The sequence below is a fragment of the Haliotis asinina genome, chromosome 1 (assembly GCF_037392515.1).
Source record: "Haliotis asinina isolate JCU_RB_2024 chromosome 1, JCU_Hal_asi_v2, whole genome shotgun sequence".
Classification (NCBI taxonomy): domain Eukaryota; kingdom Metazoa; phylum Mollusca; class Gastropoda; order Lepetellida; family Haliotidae; genus Haliotis; species Haliotis asinina.
Window position 1 is genome coordinate 28751651 of NC_090280.1, and position 20360 is coordinate 28772010.

Sequence of the window (20360 nt, forward strand, 5' to 3'; positions counted from 1 at the left end):
GCCGTGTTACCGAAGTGTTCGCGAATGTTGTAAAGTGTTAATGTTGTATCCGGCCACGTTTTAGTGTCACTGTAACCTTTTAGTTTATTCGTCCATTATTCGGCAAGCCCCGCCCACTCCACAGAAACAAGTTGTAATTTAAAAGCAATATTGTAATTATCTATCCCTTCACCATCGCATTGTGAATGTCTGAGTACATTGTCGTAAGTTACGCTAGCGTGATACAGCTGATCCCTGATACCCATGCATTTCTTCTATACACAGGTTTGTAGACAAAAACACAATGTGGGTGCAGACACCTATGGTGTTATTAAGTCGAAAAGGTCAACTTGATCATAATAAGACTTAACAACACACATCTAATGACACTATCTTTTATTAAAACACGCCATCAATGCTTATTTACATTAAAACATTATGAAATACGATACATTCAGACATAAGCAAAGAGGGGTTGACGTTTGGAAACATCTTCTCCGGCCCAACCCGAGTTCCATATCGGCGTAGATGGCACGCTACATATAACGAAACATCCTCATACCGACATGGGCCTAACGATGACATCTCTAATTCAGGTTGGCATATTTAACCTCACCATTTTGTTAATCAGTATGAGGTGACTCACTACGGGTAGTGAGTTATCATGGTTTTAAGCCGCTTTTTAGCTATTGCTTTTAGCATTACTTCACGGCGAGAAATGGACGTAATACATTGTACATAGAGTAATCAAAACCACGTCTTCCGCGAGACGCGCTTTAACCATTAGGCTACGCTAACTTCAATGCTTGGACTGTCTCGGACAGTGATACACCCACCACTGTCTGAAAGGTGTAAAGTTCGAAACCCCTCTAGAACAAGACTGACAGCAAGTTACAGACGAATCCAGCACACACAGCACTTCGTGAAACATTAACCGTCCGATGGCTGAAGGGTGCTCCAGTTCACAGTGCCCAGCTTCACAAAGCTTTCAAACCATAAGGGTGTCGTAAATCAAAGTTAAAGCAAAGGAGGTGTGACAGTCGTAGTGACACGATCGCCTTGTGACACAGGGTCAATGGTCCCAATCGACAAAGCTATCGAAGCGCTACGATATTCGTAAGCATATGGTAAACTGTAAAGTTACGACAGGTCGTAAAGTTAGGAACGGCCTGTGGATCGGCACCCTGGCCACGGCATCATAAAATGTTTTAAGCTCATATTTTGTCTTAGTTGTTCACATTTCAACTTAAGACTAAATCGTGTCCTTATCGGGGATCACGAAGTTCGATATTTTTACAAAATCTACGTCCTTAGATTGTCCCTGAGTAGACTTATGACAAATTTCGTGATAAGCAATTTTCAGACTTAAGATACTTCCATGATCCCGGGGCCAGAGCGTGACCACATTCTCGACAGCAATATGGTAAATAAATAAGTAATACTTGTGTAATCAGAGCAATAATGGAACAGACCTGGGTCCCTTTTACCAAGCGATCGGAGCACTAAGGTGAACTAGTCCCATACTTTAACATAGACTTACGACAGTCGTAGCACTACGATCGCTTCGTGAACGGGCCCCTGGTTTGCAAGAATGATAAGTACAATGATCCATGATAAGTAAAACAAGCTGTGATCCATGCTTGACAGCACTATCTAATAGTACTAATACTTATAGCGTTAATGAACATCATAAGAAAGGTTGCGTTCATCGTGGTATTGTGAGTTGGCGATGACACCAACGGTGACATGTCCAAGACGTCGCACAAAACACCTACGTCCACTGGACTGCGCTCACGATACAAAATATACGTTTGTGTACGCATAAATAAGGTACGCTCAAATAAGGTACAATTACTGGACTCACACTGAATCGGACGACGCACAAACATCATGTTGTCACTAGGAATGTATGTCAGGATAGTACAGGGAGACTCTCTTACCGTCGATTATTTTTGGGTATCACTTTTTCAGGTTAAAATATTCACAATAATACCGAGATGCAAAATTGAGCAAGAATTTTATAAAAATGAGCAATGGTATAAGAATCCGTACCGAAACGTGGCATCATATATAATAAAGACGTTGTTATCTATAAAGAATCTTATTACTCGCCAACTTCAAATGAAAATCAAACAGATCAAACAGATCAAAACTGAGCAATGATTTTGATCTGGTCTTCAAGAAAGGCCATGTTTCAAGCTGAGCAGGTGTTTGTTTGAGCACCATTAAACACGATCGCTAAAAGTTAATATTTTGTGCACGTATATAGAAGGATGGTCGACATTTCCTGAGCGCTCAAAGTAATTAGAGTAAGGCGGAGTTACAACTGGCTCCTGATGTTTGGTTTTCATAAGAAATGTTTCCACAAACTATATTCAAATACAGAAACTTCTTTCACGATATTGATTATATAAAGCATAAGCATTATTGACAGTTAACAAGAATCTGTAACAAAACGTACCAATTTCGGAATAAAAGAAGTTGTTCGTCACTATTGTACTTCCCAACTTCTAAAATGCCGCTCAAAGACGTTGTCATGGTGTTTTGAAACCCTATTTAATAGTGAAGATATCAGCTGTCCGAAAAATAGTGAGCATGCGCCGTATTTGTGGCACTTGTCATAAACACATGTACAGATGTTAATTATGTTAATTATTCACACATTATGCTGAACCCTGATGCAGGTACTCACTTTTAAGGTAATTACATTATAGCAGGTTCCCATGTGGGTGAGTGAATTTTGTTTTACGCCACAGTCAATAATATTCCAGCTATATGTTGGCGGACTCTAAATAATCGAGTCTGGACCAGACAATCCAGGGATCAATAGTATGAGCATCAATCTAGGCAGTTGAGATACGATGTCATGTGTCAGCGAGCCTGACTTCCTGATCCCGCTTGTAGCCATGGCTTACTGAGGATCAATTTCTATGCCTGATCTTGACGGATACTATTGGTTTGAATCACCAGGATTAGAAATTCCCACACGTCGATGACCCTCCAGCCGTGGTTCGCGGATCAAATATTACTGCCAAACACCGTTATGACAAACACATCTATGGAAAAAAAAACACCGTTGTGCCAAACGCGTACCTACGATTGTATTTCCCACTATTCTATGTTCGTTACAACGGGGAAAGGAGCACTATACTGAACAGCAAAAGAAACGCACGTTTCGAAAAAAATAAAATCTCATTTAAGCATTTAAGCATTTAAAAACGTGACAAAAGCCAGGATTGCGTTCCTTTTGCTGATAAGTATGTAAATCTTAAACTTCGAGGTAGCCGTGAGTTCTGCACATCAGTGTTCGACACAACATTTGAGAGACCATCATTTAAGGTCTTGGACCATGTGGTATAACAGTTATCTCTGTAGAAGACCTTTTTCCTGAGACAGATTGTGATATACCTGTGTTGGAGTAGCGTGACTGGTCAGTCGCTGGCTGTCATAGAAACAAGGGATACAGAATCACAGACATTAATGTAAGCATGGTAGACTATGGGAAACAAAGGGTATCAGCTGAAAGTCAACAGAAACATAAAGTGGACGTTGAGATTTGAGGATTTGAGGATTCACATTTGGTACATCTGAGCTAAGAAACACATAGCTGAGATGAAGACACCGGGTTGCTATCGGACCCACGGAGCTGTAACATGAAGCGTGGATTACGCTCGGAAATACAGACTTCCAACAGAAACACTCGCTGTAATCAGACATATATGGGCTATAGTCAGACAAAGGTTTTAATCAAACACCTAGGCTATAATCAAACGAATGGGCCATAACCGGTTTTAATCAAACACATGGGATACATTCCTACGCATGGGCTATGAACCGATACATGGGTCAGGATCAGACACGTGGCTATGATGAGACAAATGGGTCATAATCAGGTATGAACTATAGTCAGACAAATGGGCTATTATCAGACAAAGGTTTTAATCAAACACATAGACAAAAATCAGACACATGATCTACATTCAGACACGTGGGCAATAATAAGACACATGATTATAATTAGACACTAGGGTTTTTAATCAAACACATGGGTCATAATCAGACACCTGAGCTATGTTCAGACACGTGAGCCTTAATCAGACGCATGAGCTATAGCCAGACACGTGGGCTATAATAAAACACATGAGCTATAATCAGACACACGGGTTATTATCGGACACATGGGTTCATTATCAAACACGTAATCTATATTCAAACAGAACTACAATCATCTACAGGATCTACAGACAGAGTTATAATGGGATATTATATAATCGGGAACACAGGATTATCAGTTATTTATATCAACAGTATCGACAAAAACATTTTCCACAAGAGAAACAATGACAGTTCACATAGTCTTCTCTGTACGTTCATATCACACGTCAGATACAGCAAAAAAACATCCAACATACAGGCAGCTGAGACAGACGTAGTGTTTCTGAAACATTACAGGTACTGGTGACGTCATAGCTGATTTCGTCAACTCGATAAACAGCTCCCAATTGAACTCTTGGTTCTTCATTCACACACTGTCTCCCTGTGTGCTCTATGTTAAACGATCTATCACGGGAATATGACGAGAGGTGAGTTAGTGAATCCAACATTTAAAATACAACAATTCTGCAGCCAAAGGAAGACTGCACAAACACGAATGAAGCGATCAGGATCTTGAAGTAACCGAGAAGCCACATGCCACTGGGCTGACCTGAGCCAGACAGGGTTCGCTCAGAAGCAACGGGCACTTAGATTGAGACATAGTTCCGTCACCGTCACTCCATCCGTCGTCAACACTCACGATGTATCAACGAACAAATGTGTGTGAATATTGAGGTAGACACATATGTGTAGATGTTCGTGGGGGGTATATATCTCGCCTCACAACAAACTCTGTACTCTGACTCAAAGAAACCTATGCCGCTTCATGCTGAAGATAATCTTTCTTGAGTAACCTCAACATGGATATAATGAGTGAGTGAACATAGCTTTACGTCGCTTTTAGCAACTTTCCCAGCAATATCACGAAAGGAGACCCCAGAAATGGGACACCATTGTTCCCCATATGAGTAATCGAGCTCGGATATTCGACGTGACGACTGAATGCTTTAACCACTCGGCTACCCCAGCGCCCCCAACAACATGGCAAAATGTAGTGCTTGGATTCGCTCGCAATTCCAGTACGACTGCTCGCCAGTTTGCCGTTCCTCGATCCATACTGTCGCTTTAGTTGTCCTTCTCTTTGTCACTGGAACTGTCAATGACAATTTCCGGTACTTTTGAAGCTGAAGGAGGGGAGGCAACTTCAACTTCTGATCTGACTTCTTCCATGTGAATCGTTGACTCAGGGACATCATCCGCCAAACCGATCTCCACAACTCGGCTTTTAGCTGACGACTTCAGACAAGGAGTGCTGAGCAGGAAGTGGCAGAGGGCGCCAGCTATCACCAAAGCGCCACCTAGGAAGAACGAGGTATCGTACGAATCGTTGAGGTCATACACGGCACCTGAAATTACAAATTGCGTACAAAGTTAATCTTGTTATTAATTTTCAGCCGCAAGATGCAAGATGTTTTATCCTCCATCTTCATTAATCCTAAACGTAATGCTTTGGAATTCACACTCAGAGTAGGCAAACGCTTCCGTCTCATTTCAAATCAGCCTCAACACTTGCTTTTGGGGAGAGCAAACAGGCAAAACATGCCGATGGCAGTCGAGTGTTTGTGACTACAGTACGACCATTGTATGTGACTCCAGGATGGTTGATCACGATGTAACCGAGTGTTTCTGAACGTACGCACCTGCGAGGGGTGGGCCGGCTGTAGATGATATTCCACGTGCCAAGGTGAGCAGGCCAAAGGCATTGGTCAGATTCTCCAGACCCAGTAGGTCACAGATGATGATGGATGTGAGGGAGATGTAGGCAGCTGGAGATTGACATTCATATATATGCAGAATATTATGCATTCATTTCAACAAAACCTGCCCATATTTTCATATTTCACATGTTAAGGAATTCTGGCAAATGTTCCTATGGAGGTTTGTTTGTTGTTTAACAGAGCACTCCTTATGTAAGACGGTGATTGATACAATCGCGTCGAAACTAGACAATCCAGTCTTTGAACTGGAACAAACACAAATGGAAAATGGAAAACGATGACATGTGTCAACAAGTCAGTGAGCCTCCTATCCCATTACACGTACTCCCTTCTTACAGCGGGCTGTAAAATACCTATTGTGGTCCTAATTATCAAGGGGAGTAATATTATCGCGTAAATAAATGGGTTTATCCAACGTCAGTTTGGATAGTTATGTCACACCGTATTACAGGTTGACGAAGACATAGTGGGAACGGTCATAGATGTTTACTGAAGTGGACATAATGCCGCCATACTAATAGAAGTGAATATAGACGAAATGATACCGAGGCCATAAGGGAGATAACTCGTCATGATGTAAACGTAAGGTCGACTTACCGACACATAGACCAAAGACTGCGGCGAATGTACACAACAAGGCGTAGGTGGTACAGAATGGGGCCAACATCGTTGCTATCCCCAGTAGCAGCATCGCGACGTTGTTGATGATGAGACTGTCGATCTTCCGGAGATCAGCCAAGAAACCGGCAAGGACACGGCCTATAGTGTTGGTAATTCCTGAAACACAATGAGCGAGTGCGCAGGTATGTGCGTGCGTACGTGAGAGAGAGTGGGACCCTGACATACAGACCCTGAAACAAATACAGTGAAGATTATGTGGTAAACGCAGATTTCCACATATTCAGAAAATGAAGAAAGTCACGGGCTTCTTTCATTATATCTCAGATTTTTATTGTGAACTCTCTTTTCGTAAAATAAGTTCGTTTCATAGACACGTTGTTAGTCTTAGTGAGTGAGTAACTGCGTGAGTGAGTGAATGGATGGGTGCGACAGTGCGTTCGTACTTGAATGAGCGAAGGACGCGGTCTTGATCAGCATACCAAGTCAATCTGGGAGGGAAACCCGAAGTGGTGTAAGACGGATACAAGTCTTGTCACCGGATCACGGTGCTTCTGAGGGCCACAGCTCTAAATCAGACTATCATTAAATCAGTTTTGTTTTGTTTTTTAAAAACAATCATCTACATGGCTGCCATGTACACGAATTTACAGGTGTTTACAACACTTGTTGCAATTTGGAAGTATAATTACTACACATTAATCCTACCATCGTAAAAAGAGAAACTTTTCATTCTTGGAATCAAGGAAGTATTTCAAATCTCACGTTCATGTTAGGTTCACAATCACCAAATCACACTCTTCCTATCAGTGCTTGTTTATACTGGCTTCCAGCTTTCGTTAATTCATTCCACTTGTTACTTTGTTATTGTTTTACCTGTACATATAAATATAGCCCTGTACCCCATTCGCATTCACCTGATGAAGGAGTAAGCATTAACTCCGAAACGTTGTGTTCTCATAATAAAGAAGTTGATATCCATAAAAATCTTCATCCCTATGTATTTCACTTCTAAATGCGCTTCAAAGACTTAAATCACACTCAGTTGTTCAATAGGTTTCAAGTAACTTTTATTGGTTGGAGTTGGAACTAACGTTATCAGATTCAGACACCTCTTTGGATGCAAAGTCAGCCGTCTAATCCACTCGGCTGACCTTGTGTTATAATCATTTACTGATATGCTTGCTGACAGAAATTCTTTATCTGTGCTTGGAGGATATTGTGTTAGATTAAACTGAGTTTTAAATTGTTCACGCCGTTGATGGAATTTTGCTAAAGGCGACTTAAAATCATGCTCACTCACTGACCAAAGTGTCAGACCACCCAGCAATTACATCTGACTGTGATTTGTAGTGATTCGTGTTACTATTTTATTTCTTTCAGACCGATGATCTAAGATGATCATAGATATTTCTAGGTAACGTTGGCTGCAAATTTGCACTTATTTTTGTTCTGCTTCTTGTGATCTGAAAATGAGCCTCCCAAGTGGGTAAAATGTGTGATTTTATTGCAAGATTAAGATGAGTCGCTGCATACATGTACACGGATTGGTTTTCGTTGAATAAGTAGTTGTTTGAGTGAACAAATACGCACCGAAACTTGAGGTTAAGGGGAGGCAACTCTTGTGGGACTATTTTACAAAGTAACTCCACTGTCGCTGATCAACAACCTAAGGCTGCTGTGATCTGTTTGTTTGTTTGTTTTGTTGTTTAACGGTAAGCAATAGTCCAGATATGTGGCGTCGATCTGTTAACAATCGAGTCTATACCACACAATCCAGAGATCAACAGCATGAACAAGCGTCAATCTAATCGGCCTGAGCCTGACCACTCGACCCCATACGTGGATTGCTAACCTGTATCTTGACTGCTGTGGATGTGTTTTTGACAGTTGGAAGTGTGGCCCGCCCTGATACAGTTTGGGCATGCTCCCTACCGGTTCCAGTCAGGGGGCGGATTACAAAATGAATATGTCTGAATTGGATAGGTATGGTTTGAACGTTGCCCTATCAAAGTGCAGCATCAACAACGAATACATAAACTCTACTGACATGAGTGAGTGAACCACAGATGACATAAACTCACAGTCACTTACAACAGAAATATAAAAAAATACAATCATCCTTTGTGCAAGATATGTCTTCTTTCACTGGCACTGGGGAGATAATAAATCAGTACACTTTTATGGATATACCTCTTTATTATGTTTATACCCGTTCAGGTCCGGGGTAGAATACGTCTTCTTATGCTTGCCATAAAAGGCGACTATGCCTATCGCAAGAGGCGACTAACGGGATCGGGTGGTCAGGCTCACTGACGTGCTTGACACATATCATCGATTCCTAGCTGCGCGGATCGATGCTCATACTGTTGATCATTGGATTGTCTGGACCACATTCGATTATTTACAGATCGCCACCATATAGTCGGAATATTGCTGAGTGCGGCGTATTATTGATAGGCGAAGTTTCGACATAGATTCGAAAATGTCGTTGTGAATCTATGTCGAAACGTCACCTATACAGAATAATGAAGTTGCATGTTCATAAAATTGTTCTCATTAATCATTTAAGCTGTGTTCGTTCAACAGATACATCTTAATGTTTAAGGAAAGTCAGTTGAGTGGTAGTCTTAAAGTTACGACAGTCAACGGTGTATAGTGCGTACTGCTACTTTGAAAGTCATATACTACTACAGCAGAAACTAGTTACGACAGTCGTAAGTGTACTGAAACTGTGCAGTAATTTACGACAGTCGTGGTGGAACCCATAGCCCTGTGCAATAGAGTAAGGTGAGGTGCGTACTGATACTTCGACAGTTATAACCCTCTAAAAGTTACGACAGCTGTAAGCCTAGACTGTAGTACTAAAGAACTATAGTTGTAAGTCTCCGAAAAACCATGTCACCCTTTAAGGGATATCATTCTGCCATTTTTTCAGTGAGTGAGTTTAGTTAGTTTAGCAATAGTCCAGCAATGTCACGGCGGGGGACACCAGAAAATGGGCTTCACACATAGTACGTATGTGGGGAATCGAACCATAGTACTTATGTGACGAGCGAACGCTTTAACCACTGGGCTATCCCTTCCCCCCCCCCCCCCCCCCATCTTATCAGACTTACCTATGATAGACAGAAGGAAGGCTGCCTTTCCCTCATCAATGTTTAGCGAGATAGCACGGTCCACGAGGTAGACGAAAGGCACGTAGAAGCCCAACATTGCCAGGATGTTGCCGAAGCAGATGAGGAGGAAAGTAGGGTTCTTCAGGAGACTGACGTCAAGCATCTCCGACAGCGTGTCGCGTGCAGGTTTGGGTATCCACTCGCACGTGAAGCACGTCTTCTCCATGTGCACGCTGGGTATGCTCGTGACGCTGCGGATGTAGTCTTTCATATCCGGCTGAGACTTGAACTGTTGGATGTTCATGATGCTGCCACTGTAGAAGATGTCCTTTCGGTACATCGGGCGAGACAGGTCGCCTTTAATCTTATTTAAGTTGGCCTCTGATATAAATGTCAGGTCGTGCGCACGACGAGGGCTGCTGTGCTGGATCCTGTCCTCCACGTCCAAAAATCTCATCTTGTGGACAAGAGGTTCCACTTCCGCTTTGTCCAAATTGTCATCAGGAATGGCTCCAATGTATTTGGAAGCATCAACAGGCTTGTCCCTACTCTTTGATGGCACCTTGTCGTCTGTGCTAGTTGAACGCATTACCATATTTGGAACTGAGGAGTAAGCAGCGCCACCTGTTGGTTTGTCCAAAACTAAGAATTTATTTTTTACTATTGGTTTTGATTTGGAAATCATATCAGTCACGTTGTCTTTCTTTGGTTTCTTCTTGCCTGGCGCAGACAGGGGTCGCATGAGCATCCCACACACCATTCCGTTAAATACAATTCCTGATAGGATTAGAAGTGCGCTCTTCCACTCAAAGGCGTCGAGTAGGAAGCGCGAGAATGGGGCGAATATGAACATGCCTACTCCGGATCCGCACACCCCGATCCCGGTGGCGATGGCGCGTTTCTTCTCAAAGTAGAAGCCTACGCTAACGATGGCGGGCAGGTACATCATGCCGAAACCGAAGCCTGAAACGACACAGACCGAGATAACGTAACTGTGGGAAGCTGCGAAACTAAAAACATCAGAGGTGATATATTTTACCCGGATAAATAAACTTCCACATCAAAACTAGGGACAGGGCATAAGATGGATATATCTACTCTCTGTATATAGATTCAGAGGTGGACACTGTTTTCTGGGAAGGGTGTTTGTGTGTGTGTTGGGGAGGGGGGATGCAGAGTTCAGAAGGGTAGGGTGTGTTCGTCTCTCTCTTCCCCTAACAACACACACACACACACACACACATACACACACACACATCACCCCACACTTCCCTCCCCTCCCGCCTACGAGATTCCAGTCTGCAAAAGTATCACTGAATTAAACAAACATGACGTCATCTGTAATGTCATCACAGACAATCTTAATTACGGCATTTGCTCCTTCTTGCTGAACTGAGCACATATCTTCAGCACATTGCTGTAGAATACGATCACACCTACCTCCGATGACGCCATATGTGAGAATCAGTATCTCAACATTTGGAGAGAACGTGCTGACAACAAATCCTATGGTTGCAACGAGACTGCCGGCCATGCACACGGGGCGACATCCGAACTTGTTTGTAAGGGCGCTAACGATTGGCCCTAGAACGAAAACGAAGCACATAACAGCTCAATGTTTTTCAATATGTGGTTAACAGTATTTATGTTATTAAAACAGAACTCGAACGTCAAGCGAAATCTAATTGGTCAGCCTCTTTAAATCTGACCTGTTTAAGGCCTTGTGCTATGGAGAGGCGATGCGATGCTCATTTTGTGGCGTATAATGACAGATCTACATTGGTTGGTTTCCTATTTAACGCCACACGCAGCAATATTCAGGCTATTTGGCGGTGGTCTGATAGCAGTCGAGCCTGGACCAGACAATCCAGTTCTCAACAACATGAGCAAGAATCTACGCAATTGGGATATGTTGACACATGTCAACCATATCAGCGAACCTGACCACCTGATCCCGTTATTCGCCTCTTACGACAAAGTTGGGTTGCTGAACACCAGTTCTAACCCAGATCCCACACCTGTCAACATCATATCTTTCGGGAAATCGTAACAGTTGCTGCATTTACTGTCTCCGGCGATTTCCCATGACGTCACCTCTCGGCACTAACCCGTTCCTTAGAAATAAATCCAGGGTCATAAAAGAAACAATTTGTTGAGAGGAAGATGACCGTTTACTAACCTACACACAGGTATGTCCCAACCTGGACAGATCCTACCAAAGCGACTTTACTCTTGGACTCTTTGAAGTAGCTTGTGAATTCCAATAGGAATATACCAAAGGTGTACCCGATACCGTCCACGATGATGTTGCAGACGAGAGACGCAGCCACGATTACCCAGCCCCATCCTCCATCCGGTGGCGTCGGAATGTACGCATCGACGTCGTTAATTGAAGCTAAGTGTTCATCTTGGCCATTTTGTAGCCCGTTCTTTTTGTCTTTGCTTGACATATTGTCTCTTTGGGTTGTGTCTCTATATAATCTCAACGAGATTCACGTTCACATGGAACAATTGTTGATTAAAAGGACTCAAATCTCATTTAAACGAGATTTCGAACGGCAAAAACTGAAATCTCGTTCAAACGAGATTTGCAGGTGCAGTCATCCAAACGTCATGTCCTTTTCGGAGTCGTGATGGCGTAGACAGTTTTCTGCAAAAGAAGATGGATAAATATTGTAGCAATATATCACCATGTCACGTGCTGTCTTTGAGGGTCAAGCCCTAACGTTAAGTCCTAGTGACAAAGGTCAAGAGTGGACGCACTGGATTAATCCGATATTCCAAACATTCACACTCGCTGGCTTGGTGTACCCCGACTACGCAGTGACTATTTTTCAGAATGTCAAATATTTTTATGAATGTGTGTGTGTGCATGTGAGTGTGTGTGCATGTGTGTGCATGTGTGTGTGTGTGCATGTGTGTGTGTGCATGTGAGTGTGTGCATGTGAGTGTGTGTGCATGTGTGTGAGTGTGTGTGTGTTTATATGGGGGGGGGGGGGGTAGTGGAGGTGGGTGAGACAAATGGTTGAAAAGTCTGCTCGTCACACCGAAGACCCGGGTTCGAATCCCCACATGGATACAATGTGTTATGTCCATTTCAAGTGACCCCAGCCGGGATAATGCAGTAACATTGCTAAAAGCGGCGTAACTCACACAACTACAACCCTCAAACCACTCACTCACTTTACATGCGGCATCTACAAAACTACCAACTGAATGGAGATGACAAAATGAGGACTATTTCAGACCGTGACCTTCAACGTCATCATAAACTTGTGGCAGAACTTGACGTGCGGTACATCAGAATGCGATTCAGCTGTCTTTTCTGTGATACAGCTAGGGGTCGGGGTAGATGGAGGAGAACCTAAAGCTGGTTATGTCATTGTAGGCTGATCGTCTGGAAGGTATTTTCAATGTGAAGGTGGAGCGTAATCTGACAGGTTCACGAAGCATGTACGTTGCCCTTGCCGAACTGTGCGAAGACAATGGGGGAATCTGTTACGAGTGTCTACTTCAAACTGCACGTGCTTCAAACTGAAATATGACTGATTGTGTGAGATACTTATTATCACGTGATCTATCCGCACCTGTCTCAGGTGAAGTCCCACAGGCAGGTAACAATTACACTGTATATCTCAAAAGGTCAAGGTCGTAACTCAAGGTGGCCAATTCAGCTCACAAAGACATGAATATATTATCATAAATGTCGAGCAAAAATCGCCTTGAACACATGTTGTACTGTACAAACTGGTGGTTCACATCGATATGAAAAAGACAAAATGATTTTATTGGAACATACACAGCAGATGATAAGCTTGTACTCATTCGCTGCATGTAACCACTTCTACCTTTTGCTGCACTATTGATGGAACAACTTTCATCTTTCTCAGATTCACGCTGTCACACACTAACATACACACACACACACACACACACACACACACACACATTAACTCCCACACTCAGACATCCTCTCAATCTTTGTCTCTCTCTCTCTCTCTCCCCCCTCCCCCAGAAGAGCCCTTAACTTGTAATTATAATGTAAAAACTTTCCTTTCATTGCCCATTCTCCGCGAAGCCCAAAAGTCCTGTCGTGCGCAAAGCCCATGGTTTCCATCTCTCCCACCTTTTGTCTCTAAAATAGTCGCACCTAGGAAAGCCATCTGCCGTGTGAACCTCTCATTGATTAGTCACGACTAGTCATTTGCTTGTGTCATCCCTGTTGTAATACCCAACTCGCATATGTGAGTTGGTCACACCTCTCCAACAATACATTCACGTCACGTCTCACTTGACAATACACTTGACAATACCACAAACTGCTGAGTCGGCAGATAATGCATGACCTACAAGCCACAGCTTACGTTATGGATTGTACTCGTACTCCTATACAGCTCCCGATAACGCATAACAAGTCCCAATATTCTGAGAATGCCACAAGTCTCCCATTGAATAGAGTTATTAAGATTGTTGCATCGACTGATCTCATGTTAAAACGGTGATCTTATGCAATACAGATTGGTGCTATGTCGCATAAATAGATGTATTACTGAACAATTGTCGCATTAGAAAGGTTCAACGAACTATATTTGTTTACATAAGTACTATCACAAACTCGATAGCTTGTAAGACAGGTAGATTACTTATTATTCACTGGTAGGAGTCCCTCAACATAGGCTGATGTCTCATTAAACAGGCAGCGGTCTTTCTTAGATGTCTTGTTACATAGGTTAACAGGTGATGTCTGATTACACAGCTAGATGTCGTGTTTCACAGGTATGTAAGTACACACACGCACATGCACACACACACGCACACGCACACGCACACGCACACACACACGCACATACACACACAACCCGTATGAGGAATTAACTGATTGAAAATTCTCTTTGTTTCAGCAACAACTCGGCTTTGGGACTCGTTGCACTCACATGGTGAATGAACCCAGATAGGGATTAAAACAGAGCTTAACCAGGATACCCCTCGCCTTCATATACCATCCATCAAACGTGAAGGCACTCTCTGTATGGTTAGATCAAAGACGAATTTCTCCACTACCTTGGGGGAGACAACTGCAAACCTTATACAGATGAACTGCACGAGGATCATGCATTAAATTGCCGAAAAGCATGTACAAATATCATGTGTTGTGGTGTAAGGATTAGCCTTTTCACTGAGTTTCATCATTTATTGAAGTCATGACAATAATCTTCTCAATTACAAATTTGTTCTAGAATACTTCAGTTCATGTGTAAACAACACCTTTAAGGAGGATGGAACATTTTGCAAAACCTAGTTTACAACAGTTGACTGAAGTAAGTGAGTACATTTAAAGTAGAGAGTCAAACCTTTCTATGGATGGTAGAGTACAGAGTTACTCGTAGGCAGGGAGACGCATAACATTCAGTAAGTGAGTGAGTTTAGATTTACGCCGCTTTTAGAAATATTCCAGCAGTTCAACGACGGTGGGGTGGGAAGGAGGAGGGACACCAGAAATACGCTTCAGATATCGAACCTGGGTATTCGGCTGTGTGACGGGCGAACGCTTTAACTGTTAGCCTACCCCTCCGTCACGTCAAATTCTGAATGTGAAACAGGAATAGAGACGAGGGAGTGTGGTGTTCAAATTGCCGTCAAGAGTTGATGGTTTACACTTTTGATAAGTTTTAAAAAAATATTGTATATTCTACTGCGACACCTCGGGACTGTACTTCGAGTGTCCCCAGTTTCAGTCTAATCACGTTCATATCAGGATGCGACCCGACAGCTGATGGACAGGTGTTGCAGATAGCAATGTCACGTGACAAGAATCGGCACGTGCTCCAAGTGTCGTAACAATTTTGGTCTTCACGTATGTAATACTGAACGTGTAGATTGCATTATAAAGAGCATACTGTTGTAACATCCAGGATTTGAGTTTGTCAAGCATCGCTTTCAGACGTATTCGGCAGTATAACTGCACAGATGTTTATTACTCATTTTTAATGATTCAGATTGTAACATCTACAGAATTTAGCAAAATAAAAGGATATATATTAAGGACAAGTTTTTTTTCAGAAGGAATTTGCCTAATGCAGACTGGCAAAACGATTCACAGGCCTAGACAGTGCGCTGTAGACATCGAGGGTAGAAGCCTTGACCGGGTGCTAGGTTCGCTAGGTATAAGGTTGAAGACAGATGGTGCTGCAGACGATCGGCATAGACCCACAGAATGGCGTTGTAAATGTCGCTTGTGTCGTGAGTGAGTGAGTGGTTATAGTTCTATGCTGCTTTTAGCAATAGTCCAGCAGTAACACTGCGGTGGACTCCAGAAACGGCCGTCACACATTGTACCCATGTGGGGAATCAAACTCGGGTTTTCGTCGTGACGAGCGAACGCGTTATCCACAAAACTACCCTTTCGTCGAATGAGTGTAGACGACTTCAGATGGCGGCTATAGCAGACAAGAGAGGCTGCTTCAGATGTGAGATAGATACGGGGGTAGATAAGGGTGGAATGTATTATCAGTCCCAGAAACCGCACAAGGTTACATGTAGTCTGCCAGATGTCACATAGACATAAACTGGACTAGTTGCTATCACAATGTTATGTCACAGTGTTGCTACGCTGATAGAACATTGCCCGGTCGCTGTACTATTGCTGGTTGCACATGTTCACATATTCACTCACGACACTACCCTCACAAACAATGAATAACAACAAACAAACGACAAACACTGGTCATTACTCAATACACAGCATGGTTTCATGGTTAATGCATTTTCTTTGAAAATTCGGTTTTCAGGGAACGGAAACGCGATGCTATGTCGCTCTCTACGAGTGTGAGTGAGTGGGTTTAGTTTTAAGCCGTACTTAGCATTATTAGAACTATATGGCGGCGATCTGTAAATAATCTGGGACAGACAATCCAGTGATCAACAGCATGAGCATTGATTTGCGCAAATGGAAACCGATGACATGTGTTAACCAAGTTAGCGAGCCCGACCAATACGATCCGGTTAGTCGCCTCATACGACAAGCATGAGTTACTGAAGACCAATTCTAACTCGGATCTTCACTGGTCTACCAGATAGATACTAGAAGGGACACGCAGTTGCATACTGCTGGCGCAGCAACCGGTATTTGTAGAACAAAAATCGTCACGCTACTGCAATGAATGGGTACACGGTATGCTGTTCTAATCCTGCCGGGTACCCAGTCATTGCAGTATGATGGTCTATTGGAGTACCAGCAGGGTCTGCGAATGTTGAACATGCAAGGGAACATAACTAGAGCGATATAGGAACTTGAGCCCACATCACTGAATCCTGACACAAATAAGGGAAACAACTCGTCACTAGGAGTAGGCGATTACGACAATATAATGTATTCAGACATAACTTCAGCAACAAGGATGTACATCTACTTGAAATAATGGCCAAGTGTGTCCCTCCAATTCACTTTAGACGACTGCCGCTGCAAGTGTGGACGCTGGCATTTACTTAACCAAAACTATCACAGTAAGTGTCCAAAGTTCGCCTTGCAGATCAAGGTGACCTCTTGTGCCCCGGTAAATCCTTTGGGTCATTGGTTTACACTTTGAGTTCACATGATTCACAGAGTGCATTGGCACACCTCGTCACAATGTAAATGAAAAAAAGACCTACCCATCCAAATTCCCTTCACCAGAACCTGAGGCCGAGCCTCATCTCAAACCTAACGCTGTGTGACACAAGTTCGACCTGATCGAGTGAGTGATTTTGATTCAGTACCGCTTTTAAGCAATATTCCAGCAATATCACAGCAGGGGGCACCAGAAATGGCCTCCACACGCTGTACCCATGTGACGTGACGAGTGAAAGCCTTAACCACTAGGCTACCTGTCCGCCCCTTGGTCTGATCGAGGTGACTGGAACGACGCGGTCATATGGACACAGTTGATATCTGCCTACCTGGTGGTTGGGACAAACATCTTTGAGATTTGGCCATGTGGTGGTTGGGACATTGTTGAAATAGGGGCATGTGGTGGTTTGGGCATCGTTGAAATTGGGGCCTCTGGTGGTTGGGACATGGTAGAGATTGGGCCACGTGGTGGTTGGGACTTAGTTGAAATTGAGATACTTTCTCAGGCCTACCATACAAACGGTGAACAAATCATCAAAACTGAAACCTTATGAACCAAAACAGAACAAAAACACCAAAACAGGAAAATAAACTTCTAAAACTGCATCTAAAACCGATAAAACGCTTTATAACGGAAAGCTAGTCGTTTGAAATTGAGACAAATCTCTCGTATCAGCCAGAACAGCGCCCGAGAACTGTCACCACGCGTACAAAACGGCAGTCATAGCATCCAAAAAAGACAACCATAGCATCTCGAAACGGCATAAACATCGTCAAAGATGGCGGCGAGGGGAGAACAGACTTTGGTCAATAATAGTTTTCGTCACCACGAGTCTAATCTTGAAAATTTTATATCGGGATGAAGCGCATCAAACCCCTATTGTATTACGCTTCAAGCATAATGTTCATACGTCTCAGCTTCTGGCATGCGATTCTACATAGTTTGGTCCCTTTTAGCAGGATTGCATGTTAAGCACCATTTACTGGCATATGTATGAACAGTATTGAGAGTCATTTGAAGAGCTTTCGGTGAAGTACTAACAAGTGTTGTGTCGTCAGCAAGCAATATTGTCGGAACACTCAGACCATACACACTTATTATGAGCGTTTGTTTCGGTTGTAGAGGAGGTTGCAGTTTTACGAGGTTATCTTCTTATTTTGGTCATTTTTCTGTTTTGGTGTATTTGCGTTCAGTTTTGATTATCTGTTCACCGTTTGTATGGCAGGCCTGTTAATGGTTGGGGTGTGGTGGTCGGGACATGGTTGAGACTGAGGCACTTAATGGCTGGGACGTGGTTAAGCTTGAGACATGTGGTGGTTAGGACACAGCTGAGATTGGACCAGTGTATTTCCGACATCGTTGACACTAGGCAACGGATTATGGTTGCGCGGAGATAAAACTGTGAGTTCGATTTTAAGGAATTAAGGGCAATGTTGCTATACGCCGCAGTGAAACATATTCAATCAAAGCATAGCTGCCGAGAAGATAGTGACAAACCAGAGGCAAAAAGCATGTGTATCGTCCCATATAATGTGTGAGCTGTATTAGCCTCACATTGGGTCCCCAAACACACATGAAATAAGCCAGGGAATGTTCCACAGAGCCACCGTAACGCAATGGCGATGATGCTCCCATGAGGGTAACAGCCAACTCGCACTCAGATCGTCTTATGGGACGGAGCCCATGTACAAATCCACAGTAACATTACAGTGTCACCGGAGGTCCTTACCTGGAGGTGATTCAAGGGCAGTATCAGAATGCAACGTATGGATGTCCAGGGTTATCTCCTCTGATGGTCACCTGTGACGGACGATGTTTTACTATGCATAGTACAAGTAGTGTGTAAATGCTCAGCTCAGCTGATAGTCACGTGTTAACCATGTGATGTTCTCACTTAATATTTCCGGGTAGGCCCGGCTTCTTGCTATTCATTGTGAACGGATAGCTACCGGCTACGGGCCAAGGTCTACTACCTCGGATGACGCATGGGGACAGCTACCGTGTCTCTGCTTCTCGCACAATGCAGACCACCGACAGCTCACACACTTTGTCATAGCATTGCTGACATCGAGTTTCAAGTACTATACTTCTCACATTCTTGACATCAAGGCAAACAGTCTCACATTATACAGGTCTCGCATTAGTGACATCAAGGTAGAGATGTTCAGATACTACACTTCTCACATACCTGACATCAAGGTACACAGTCCCACATTAGGACCTCAGACATTCAGGTATGGCTGACATGAAGACCCGGTGGTGAATATGATAGCCTGCACCATTTCGACCCTTGTTCCCATTATATAAAGTGTCTGAACGCCATTTGTCGCTATTACCAGATAATTACACTGCTGACGTCATACTCCAGGGCTTTGCAACTCTCAGTGCACAACAACGTGTACTGTCTCCCAGTCCCCGGACCACTCTAGGATCTCATTTGCCTACCTCTCTCTCTCATGCATAAGCCACAAATAAAGGACTTTTGGGGGTTTTTTTTAATAAGGTTCAGTATCTCGTCTCACAGACGGGGCAGTTGGGTATCGAGTAGTTAAAGCGTCCGCTCATCATGTCGAAGATCCGGTTCGATTCCCCACATGGGTACATTGTTTGTTGTTGTTTTTTTTGTTGTTGTTTGTTTTTTTGGGTTATTTTGTGTGAAACCCAATTCCAATGCCATGGTATTGTTGACATACTGCGGCGTAAAGCCATACTCACGGACTCATATATCTCGGTGGCATTCTTTTTCAATATTTAGTTGCTAGTTTCAAAGCTAGACATTTTCACACTAAGTGTTAGCCCAAAGCGCCAACTCAAACATGCTTGGGTGAATAGCTATTGAAACACGTTGAGATACAACGCTGAGTAAAACTGCAAAACAAGTGACCCTATGCACAACAGCTGCAGAACATTCAAGGTCAAGGCTGGTACAGTTAAAATTGAAACGTAAGAGGTAAAGTACGTTACCAAGGAGCACAAGATGTCAAATTACATCTGACGATACCAGGTATGATTGCTGGCTGGTAGGGATGCAGGAATGCATGACTTTTATAGTAAACCTAATCTTTTGTTGACTTGACGGTGCGGTAGCCCAGTCGTACAAATATTCGTTCGCCTTGCCGAAGACCAAGGTTCAAATCCCCACATGAGTTCAATTTTATAAACCC

General features: G+C 43.2%; 1 protein-coding gene across 2 annotated transcripts in view; it reads right to left on the reverse strand.

The window, feature by feature from the left end:
• Positions 1-3898: 3898 nt before the first annotated feature.
• The window catches only part of LOC137290158 (monocarboxylate transporter 14-like), a 32807-nt gene continuing 16345 nt past the window's right edge, over positions 3899-20360 (reverse strand). The window contains exons 1-7 of one of the 2 annotated variants that reach the window (XM_067820907.1): positions 18926-19131; positions 11769-12239; positions 11030-11173; positions 9590-10552; positions 6450-6629; positions 5775-5900; positions 3900-5480 (exon numbers count right to left, since the gene is read on the reverse strand). In XM_067820907.1, coding sequence (XP_067677008.1) covers positions 5200-5480; positions 5775-5900; positions 6450-6629; positions 9590-10552; positions 11030-11173; positions 11769-12039 — 1965 coding nt within the window. In that variant the 5' untranslated portion in view covers positions 12040-12239; positions 18926-19131 and the 3' untranslated portion in view covers positions 3900-5199. Of the gene's footprint in view, positions 5481-5774; positions 5901-6449; positions 6630-9589; positions 10553-11029; positions 11174-11768; positions 12240-18925; positions 19132-20360 lie in introns of those variants that run through there. The other variant, XM_067820906.1, reaches the window with a different exon arrangement.